The 10,485-nt window shown below is 35.4% G+C and overlaps 1 protein-coding gene and 1 pseudogene across 1 annotated transcript; one reads left to right on the forward strand and one right to left on the reverse strand.

Moving 5' to 3' along the window:
- The first annotated feature begins 368 nt into the window (after window positions 1-368).
- On the forward strand, window positions 369-2,194 carry LOC127903720 (pentatricopeptide repeat-containing protein At3g22670, mitochondrial-like; annotated as a pseudogene).
- A 349-nt stretch (window positions 2,195-2,543) lies between these two features.
- Window positions 2,544-9,865, reverse strand: LOC102617432 (DExH-box ATP-dependent RNA helicase DExH16, mitochondrial). Its single transcript, XM_015533683.3, is given in 17 exon segments — window positions 2,544-2,660; window positions 2,662-2,743; window positions 2,831-2,922; window positions 3,403-3,519; window positions 3,602-3,647; window positions 3,939-4,003; window positions 4,129-4,194; window positions 5,263-5,343; window positions 5,523-5,635; window positions 6,175-6,343; window positions 6,869-6,946; window positions 7,421-7,543; window positions 7,683-7,823; window positions 8,343-8,533; window positions 8,670-8,791; window positions 9,059-9,182; window positions 9,472-9,865. Coding segments are annotated over 17 exon segments (1,707 nt in total). The 5' UTR covers window positions 9,536-9,865; the 3' UTR covers window positions 2,544-2,627.
- Window positions 9,866-10,485: the final 620 nt, after the last annotated feature.

Raw genomic sequence — 10,485 nt, forward strand, 5'->3', positions numbered from 1 at the left:
TTAATTTTATTAGTGATTATTAACATATAATTTTTATTATTCAATTAATAAATGCACATAAGATACTAGATGAGGTTTTGTCATCATTAATATGTATCCTTTTTTTTTTTTTTTTCAATATACACCAATCACAAGTTTTTCGGTGATGATATTGCTATGATTCTAAAATTAAGGAAAAAGGAAAATTGTTGATGTCTAAATACAAAATTACCTTTATTACAAGGAACACATTTAAGCCCCCAGTAATGTGATTAGTTGGGCACAAATTCCGGTTGGTTCAGTTCTCCGTTTGTTTTGTTCGTTTTAAATGAGCAATCCAAAACGCGACGGTCCAAAACTTCAAACCGGCCGGCGGCCGCTCACTGAAAATGCCACCAAAACACGATATTTGGAAGCTATTGTCACAATCCCATTTACAAAAGCATCACAAAATCAATCCTTTGGGTTGCTTATTGTGCAATCGTCATTGCATCACCAACGAGTTAACCGGGCTACCTAGTTGGCTCAAATTCTTTGACACCCAAAGCCCAGATGAGGATTTTGTCATCCTTCACTTGCCAGTTGGGTTGAGAGTCTTAAACTGAACGAACAAAGTAGAATTTCCAGCCATGCACTGAGTGAAGACCATGAAACTGATGTAGATAAAGTTAGCGAAATTCTCAGGAAGCGTTACCCCTCACCTGATAAAGTTGTTGAAGCTTTAAAGTGGTATGGTGTGAGTGTATCAAACAGTTTGGTTGAGCAAATATTGAGCTGATTTAGCAATGACTGGACTCCAGCTTTTGCTTCACTCGGGCAAAAACACAAACAGGTTATATGCACACGCCAGAAACGTATAACGCAATGGTTGAGGCATTAGGAAAATCAAAGAAGTTTGGTCTTATGTGGGAATTAGTTAAAGAAATTGATGAGTTAAGTAATGGGTATGTTTCATTGGCTGCAATGAGTACGGTTATGAGGAGGCTGGTAAGAGGCGGTGATGATGCAATTGAGGATTTTAGAGGAACCAAAAAATATGGAGTCCAAAAGGATACAAGGGCAATGAGCGTATTAATGGATACATTGGTAAAAAGGAACAGTGTTGCGCATGCTTATAAAGTGTTCCTTAAGTTCAAAGATTGCATATCTTTGAGTTCTCAAATTTTTGATGTTTTGATACATGGATGGTGCAAAACTAGGAAGTCAGACTATGCTCAGAAAGCTATGAAAGAGATGTTTCAACACGGATTTAGCCCCGATGGAGTTTCTTATACTTGCTTCATTGAGCATTATTGTCGCGAAAAGGATTTTCGTAAAGTTGATTATACTTTGAAAGAGATGCAAGAAAAAGGGTGCAAGCCAAGTGTTATTACTTGTACCATTGTTATGCATGCGTTGGAGAAAGCAAAGCAGATATATGAAGCATTGAAGGTTTATGAGAAGATGAAAAGTGATGACTGCTTAACCGATACTTCGTTTTATAGTTCATTGATCTTCATTTTGAGTAAAGCAGTAAGGGTTAAAGGGTGCTAATGAGATATTTGAAGATATGAAAAAGCAGGGAATAGTTTTTGATTTATAATACGATGATTTCTTCTGCTTGTGTGCGTTCGGAGGAGGGGAATGCATTAAAATTGCGTCAAAAGATAGAGGAGGATTCATGCAAGCCTGATTGTGAGACTCATGCACGGTCGTTGAAGATGTGCTGTCATAAGAAGAGGATGAAGGTGTTTTAACTTCTTGTTAACTCACATGTTTAAGAATGATGTGAGTATGGGATGCTAGTACTTAATCTTATGCGAGGTTGGCGTGTGGGCTAATTGAGAGCGGGAAAGTTGAACCGGCTGGCTTTCTCATTTTTTGAAGAAATGTTGTCAAAGGGAATAGTTCCGCAGGAAAGCACACACAAGATGTTGGCGGAGGAACTTGAGAAGAAAAGCTTGGGGAATGCAAAGGAACGAATTGACGAGTTGTTGACACATGCAACTGAGCAAAGGACATTTTAACGGTTACTTTTAGAATTCCTGTTGAGGTATTACAGTTCAATTTGATTCTGATTGCTATTCGTTTCCTTGAGTTCTTTGTAGTTGTTGGATACGATGATTTGAGCAACAGTTTCTATCACATTTCAGGAGCAATTTCAGCTTGAGCAATGTAAGCGTCCAACAATTGGGATGCTATTTCAGAAATAACTTTATAACATCTGTAAGTCTAAGTTCACTGTAACAAACAGGAGGATTGATGTTTTTTAACAAACACAATTAAGAGAAGCCAACGTGGTGGAGAACAGACCCGGATGAATCGAATCAATCACATTAATTGGGTTAAAATTTGGATCGGTTCAGTTCACCCTTTGATTGAAAAAGAGGTAGGCATCGGTTCGGTTTTCTTCAATGGAACTGCGCCGAACTATAATTCATCGGTTCGATTTACTTCATTTGGGTAAGTACGAACTAAATAAAGAATCAATTAGGTCATCTTCGATTCAGCTCAAAGTTAAGAAATTATAAATGAATTTCTTTCGACACATGACTGAAAAAGGATTTGAAAGTTGGCCCAATAAATTTTTTAAATAAATTTTGATTTTATTTGACTAAAAATAAAATTATATTGATAATATCATCTGACATTTAGCAAAAAATATTATCTCATAGATATTGTTTAACATCTCGAGACAACAGCAGAGTTTAATTTAGGTCGTGGCGTTACTTTCTTTACCCTCGGCTTCTGCCACCCGAGCCTCTCGAGAAATTCCTCAATCAACCTACAGCTCGGAATTAGAACACAATGAGACATGAAGCTATATGAAAAAAGGCCGGTTATGAGCACAGAGACCCTAAAATGAACTCACATGCTGCAGATAGCCTTCTGTGAAGCTGCCAGCTCACGATCCGGGAACGATTCTTCCAACCGGAAACTCAGCCACACGTAGAGATCCAAGACCTTTGGTAGTCACACCAACAATAAAATACAATAACAGAAAACGAACTCAACATATTATCAGACAAACTAAGTGTTCTCTTCAGAAAAACCATTTAACTACATCTTCCTATCATGGCAGTAAGCAAAAATACAGAATTCTAGGTAACTCATCCCCTGCTCCTTCCTTATTCAGTCTTGTATCTTTCCCTAGACTCAAACCACAACAGTTATATAATTTTTATTCCGATCAATAAATACTATCTTCCAAATTTTACTAGCATTAACAAATTTGCAAATAACTTATTTTTAACTTTTACCAATAATCCTTTTCACCAGTAATTCTGTACCAGAAAAATCCAACTTCAGAAATTTTGCTTGGTTTTTCAGTTTCTCTAATGAGCTAAAAAATTTGCCACCTCTATCCTTCAAAGATAATACTTGTCCTACCTCAAACTAAAGAGTATAGATAACGCTTTAAAACAAAAAGTCAAAAAGCCCAACCTTGTGAATAGATTCAAGCTCCCTAAGTGCAGCCTGTGTTTTTGGCACCTGAAGTGTACCTGGTGTAAATATTTCTCGAAGCTGGACAATCCCTTTCTTTGAATAATTTGTTGCAAACTGATCCATCAAAACAGCTAGATCATATTAGTTGCCTCATCCAAAATGAAAAGATACTATTGTGTTTGAAAGCTACATATACCTGTGTGAGTCCCTGAGATGAAATGTCGTCATTCATATCAACTGGACTGCACATCAAAAGTATTAATTAATTTGAAACTGACATTTTTAGAGATATTTGGCAAGAGCATCCAGTAAGTTTTCTGGTCATACAATGCCCTAAAATAATATGCTCAATCTGTTTCTCCATGAAGAAAAGGTTTCGATCAACAGGAAATTTTCCATTGAACAAACACATGGAAAACACAAAGCCATGGACCGTAATTTCCTTTCCAGTACTTTCCTTGGGACAGCATAACTCAAGCACAAATTGTTATGTGAACAAGCTTCAAGTCATTTAGGGTCATAACTAACGTTACCTGATACAGAAAAGGTACTTTTCATGCAACCGAAGGGGCAACTGATCAATAACAGTAGCAACTTTCTGATGAAAACAAACTATAATCAGTTCTTGTATTAAAGAAGACATAAGACCAATAATAGCCTAAAAGCATGAGTTGAATAGCTGATAGAAAAAGCACAAAATTTTAGGAAGGGAAAAAAAAATACCAATACTTCTTCACAATTGGCAAAGAAATAGTTCTCGGATAATTTAGCATTCTCAAGGAAATGCTCCTGCCAACACACATAAAAAGCATGTCAAACAATTTTATGTCAAGGGATAAAAGGAAGCCAATGAACATAAATATTTGAAGACATTTTAGTATAAGGTTGTGCATCAACAAATTTCACAATTTGACAAAACAAATACTTCTGTGATATTAAAATGATTGACTTAGAAATTAAACAACTATATACCATGACTTCCAACAGTGACCAAGATAAATTGTTTTACTCAATCAAGACAAATTAAGTTTCAATCAGAAATGAAAACTGCAGCAGAAAATAAAGGTAACTGACAACATCAAATTACTCTTTGACATCACTCAATGAGTAAAAAGGAACTTTCAGGCTTGATCAATTGCACAAAGGGGTGATAATTGGTTGCTATGATGTTCCAATAGATTCTAATTGAGAACCATGCATATTAAATTTCTCTGTCAATATTTTTTGAGCATCACAAATATAGTTAATGAAAACCGTTGTGATTACTTTTGATCACTTGAGGCAATAAAAAAAAAATTGGCTTTATTTCTCTTTCTGGCTTCTAAATATGTCACTAACATCCTGGAAACGAAAATAATGTAGCAGATAGCTCTCTCCAACACTGAATGGTTCATGTCTCCCTCTGTCCCTAAGTGCCTAGGTTCCACTTTTCTTTCTCTATCTCTTCTCTCTCAGATGCATGCATGCATACACTGCAATTTTGATAATCTATAGAGAAGAAAAAGTACATGAAGAACACATAAGCACATATAGTCATCTTCTAATGAGAGAAGACAAACTCCAACGTACTAAAGGAGAAAAACCTCTGCATCGGAGTATGTGATTTTCTTGTCTTTTGGATTGGTCCTCAGTTCATAAAATGAGGGTTTCCTCATTTAAAGATGACTACTCACACGAACTCCAAAAGCAAAACGACAAAAAAAAACACTAGATTGGAGTGTATCTTCTCATCTTTAGGTTACTCCTCACTTTAGTAAAAAGATGGTTTCCTCATTACAAGATAACAAGCATAGAGATTAACAGATACAGATTGATAGACAAAATAAAGCTAATTGTGAAAGTCATGAAATAACCTACCAATATTCCATAGAGGCTGCTGTCTGGATGGAGTCGTGAATACATGTAAATCAGGTCAAAATTAGGAAATAGTCCAGCAGACTGCATTGCAAAAGTTACTGTGGTTTTAGCACACAAGCATAAGGAAAGCATGATGCAAAACAACCTATCAGAATTAACAAGCCAGTCGTTGACTTGACAAGCTCCACCAAGATGCTTAAACACAATATATTTTCAAATGGAAACTTTGACAGTGGCTACTTCAGTAATAACATATTTACCTCTAGCATTGGTGATGGCTCTAGCAGTGATTTATGAAGCAAGGGTAGATCCTCTGAGTCTAAACATGTCACTTCACCAACAGGAAATTTTGAGCCATACCGACCTGCCCTTCCTACAACCACACCAATTAACCATCCAAAGCATCAATAAAAGATCGTACTTTATCTAAGGAAAAACTGAAAACAAGCCATCACCAAATTTCTCACCCTAGTGGTAAATATAAAATGCAGACATAATTATACACCCAAATGCAAACAGAAAAAGATGATCCTATTAACAGGATGCTCTTTTCTTCGTTTATTATCACGAGAATAATGAAAGGCATTGCTAGGAAAAAAATGTCAATGACCTCAGTCTACGCAATCCCTCCCACCCCAACCACAAACAGGAAAAAATAGACAAATAAAATAATAAGGAAGATTGAACAAGTTCTTTTGTTGGTTAAGTTGTGAATGAGAAGCTGATGCCAACGAGCTGCAGATCACCAAAGAGGTAAATGGAAAATAATGTTAACTTCACACCAAAATATGTCATTCGCTTTGCTTCCCATTTTAGATCAAGTAAAGAATCTAATTGGAATTTTACAGAAATATCAAAAAGCTCTAACAATTGTGGTACTTAATAAGCTCACCAACAGAAATAACAACAAACCTGCAATTTGTTTGACCTCTGGTACAGTAAGATCTCGCAACTCGACACCGTCAAATTTTTTCATTGTTGAAAATATGATCCTAGAAATGTTCAAGTTAAGACCCATGCCAATGGCATCACTGGCCACAAGAACATCAAACTCACTGCTTGCGTCATTGAATCTTGTTGCCTGCAATGCTAAGGAACATATTAACTCAGCCAATCATTTATATAAATCAATCACAGACACAACTGTAAGAACTCCAGAATTTGAAGGTGCATAGTATAGTTTGGAGGCAACCAGAGCTCCATGTATTTCATTGAGAGGGAGAGAGATGAGAAAAGGTCCAGTCCGTCCAGGGGACAAATCAATAGGAAATGCTATTTGCTTTCTTTGTAAGAATAAGAATTCACTTCTATGAAATGAAAGAGTTTCACGGGAATTGTCTTGATCATTGGATATCATTGAGAAATAGGAAGAAGTGTTAATAGAAGCAAAATAAAGAAAACAATGACACAAAAAAGTACCAGTCTTCACCAAGCCAAAGCGAAAGTAATTACAAAATTTTGGTTTAGAGGGTGGGGGGAAGGGAAGGGAAAGGAAAATTGAGTGGATTGAAAGTCAACGACATTATGGGCAAAATTCATCTTCAAAAACAAAATATAAGCTGAACAAGATAAGTAACACTTTCCAAAAGCAGTGTAGAATTTTTACCTGTCTAGTACGGGTCTCTGGCGGCAGTGAACCATAAACAATAGAACAAAGATGCTTCCCCCTACTTTCGATAGCTTTCTAACCAATAGTACATGGGTAAACATTTTGAAAAGTTAGTCTACAAAATAGAAGGGTTTTGCATTACATTTGTAGTTTATAAGCAGAACATAGAAAAAGAGATAACCAGACACTCATTCCCAATGACCAACCCAAGAAGAAAAGCTTTCCCATCCTTATCATTAACATGAACTTTAGGACATTTAAGTATAAAAGTTGAAAAAAGAAAAATTCCCTTTCCCTGAACGAGATAGCTTTTGTGCATCTAGGAAAGTTCCATAGTTGCTAGAAATTGTGTAGCTAATGCAAAAAGAAAAATAACCGTTTGTGTGAAAGCAAATTCAGCTCAGTTTTAACTTTAGCTTATTATCAAGTAAAAGAATGTGAGATAAGAAAGAGAATAATCAGGCATTGTGGTTGAGAAAACAAGATGTAGAATGATGAAGATGCAAGCAAGAGAACAGAAAAGAAAGCAACAGAATACTTATTTCTGACCTTCAGTCTATATATCTCATGGCGTGAAAAAGTTACAATGCAGTCGCCTGTTTGTATGTTAGAAAAGGATCCAAGAGGTACATTCAATGGTACAAGAGGCGAAAGTCGTTCATAGGATTGAACCTAGAAATCAAATGAAGCAAATAGTTCAGGAAAGGAGCCTTTGATGGAACAAGAGATGGCATGAATATTGCCTTCATAACTAAACAAGAGGAGAAAAAAAAAACCCTTGACCAAAGAAAATCTAGAACAAGTTCATTACCTTGACATCATCACCAGTTACTTGAAGTATTTGCTGAATAAGAGGAACAGCAGCTGGATCTCCACAAAGGTGAAGTTCATTAGCACAGATTCCCAATAGAGCACGTGTAAAAGAAAAGCCCCTTGTTTTACACCCCAACATCTGGACAGGAGGAGAGAGAGAAGACATGAAAGATATGAAATATAATGATAAAGAGAAGTGCACAATAAGCCTGATAAACTAATGACATGAGGATTAACTGAAAAATTGTACTTCTCTAAAACAAAATTGAATTTGGTAACCATAACAGCAATCAAATCCAAATATTTACAATAAATACGTATAAGACTAAAATTTGGTCCAAATTTTCTATCAGCAATGTAAACCTATTGCTTCAGAACTCTGCTTCGAGTCAAGCTTGGTTTCTAAACTCGTCTTATACAGGTTCTATGCTGCCTGACTACAAACTTGTTATTATCAACTCAAAAGGAAAGAAAAAATATTTTATGTTGGAAGAATCAGATTATACTACAAGATACCTGATCTCCAACATATTTAACAACTTTCAAAAACAACTTGATCAGCCTAACAGAATAATGCCAACTTTAACAAGAGCAGATATGCCTAATGAGAAAGAAAAAGAAAATGATGTAAAAACTTTTATATAAGCTATAATCATGCCTGAATTTCATCGATAACAGCACAGTCATAATCAGAAACAACATCAGCCATCTCAACTGTTACAGCCCTGTGTTTTGCACCATCAACTTCCTCTCTTTCTTGACCTGTAATCAAATCACAAGAAACGTTTGCCTTGTTCAACCGTTTTGCCACTTCCCATGCCAACAATCTCAAAGGTCCACAATATATGCCTGCAAAATGGCAGAAAATTAATGCAACTATTGGATCATTTTTTTAATAGCTATTTTACCCATCTCTCAATGTTAACCTATAAATCTAAAAACAAATGATATTTAAAATGTGGTAAATTAAGCATTAAGAACATACCAGAAGAACTTGACTCAAGTCGACTCAGAGCTTGATGTGTTTTACCACTATTTGTAGGTCCCACGTGCAGAATCACCTTGCGCACTTTTTTGCGAGCAAGTGGATACCACGTATGAGGACGGCTAGCATTACATGAAAAAATAACAATGATAATAACAACAACAATAATAATAATAATCAGGATTATGCCCAAAGGGCTATGAATATTTCTTGATAGATATTTATAAAGCAAAATTAACTATTGCAAAAATTTTAATCCTTTATGAAAATGAGATGTGATATCACTTTAACCAAACATATCTTACTAATTGCTTCGGATACGATATACGAAGTAAAATAAAATCACATATCCAGCCTTAAAAAATTAAAGTAAGGGGCATATTTCTTACGTGAGGTCGGTAAAATCAAACTTCTTCATGCCACTGCCACTGCAGTAACTCCTTATAATGACATCAACACTAGCAAAAGCTCCAATGATCTTTTCAGAATTTAGGCTAAATGGCTCTACATTATCTGCCAGACATTCACATTTGAAAAAAAAAAAAAAAAAAAAACACACAACTCAAAAGATTAAAAAGATCATAAAATACAAGGACCTGTTACAAAAAACATAAAACCAATCAAGCTCGCTTAGCTGATTCTAACAGTCTTCAATATCTCTTAAATGTGGCATGTCCATTGCAAATTCGATAAAATAAATACGCAAATCCTAAATATCCTAATACATGAGTCCAAAATAAAATTGAATTGTCACAATTTTCTTAGTAACCAAAATAATGAGTAAAAAAGAATAATTTTTAACCTCGAAGAATGCGAGGAATCCCCAAAGCTGAAGCCTTCCGGTTTCGAAGAAGTAAAAGGGCCATTCTTTGTCTCTCTCTCTTTCTCTCTCGGCTTCTTCTTGTTGTTGTTGTTGTTTTCGTTTTTGGTTTTTGGAAAACGAGAATTTAATTAATTAAAGAAAATTAAGAGCTATTATGATTAAAGAAAAAAAAGAAAAAGCTTGAAATTGTGGGACGACGAAGTCGAAGGACGCCATTCGGCAGATGAAAGAACCCGACTTCCTCTCTCTGATGCGAAAGTGGAACTCATTGCTTCAACTCAAAAACGAAAAATTCAAGCATACGCTGAACGGCATCGACTTGATACACGTCGCAATTCGGATTGTTGATGACGCTGCTGCTACTACTACTACTATTACTATAATAATAATAATAATAATAATAATAATAATAATAATGTAATGTGATGATTAATTTTATTTTTATTTATTTAGGGGTTTATTTAGGGTTTTACTCACGAGTGTGCTAAGAAAAATTAGAGGTGCATGCAGCAACCAGCACGCATTTACGATCTCTCATTAAAGAGTGCTGTTGTCTAGTAGTTGTCGTTTGTGTTAGCTTTGGGACATGGATCGGCCCAATAAAACTTGGGGCAACACACGGGCCTCCAATTATTTTGTCTCAAATTTAGCCTTCAGCACATAGGTTCGAGCCCAATCCCTCTGCAAGAATATTGTTGAAATTTTGTGTTAATTCTAGAAAGCGTCGCATGGTAATATCATCAAATCAATACCCATTTAACATGAATGTTTTTTTTCTAAATATCGTTAAGTGCCAAATATAGTACTATAGTCTACACTTGAAACCAAAGTCTCTCTTTGGTTTTTATTTTTATTTTTTATGTTTATGTTTATTTAATTTACCTATTCCTTGTTTTAGTTTTCTTCCTTGTACAATTTATCTCGTTTTGTTCTATTGTTGTTGCTGTTGAATGTTGGTTGGTTTTAAACGAAAGTGTCTTTTATGCTACCATG

This window comes from Citrus sinensis, chromosome 1 (assembly GCF_022201045.2).
Source record: "Citrus sinensis cultivar Valencia sweet orange chromosome 1, DVS_A1.0, whole genome shotgun sequence".
NCBI lineage: Eukaryota > Viridiplantae > Streptophyta > Magnoliopsida > Sapindales > Rutaceae > Citrus > Citrus sinensis.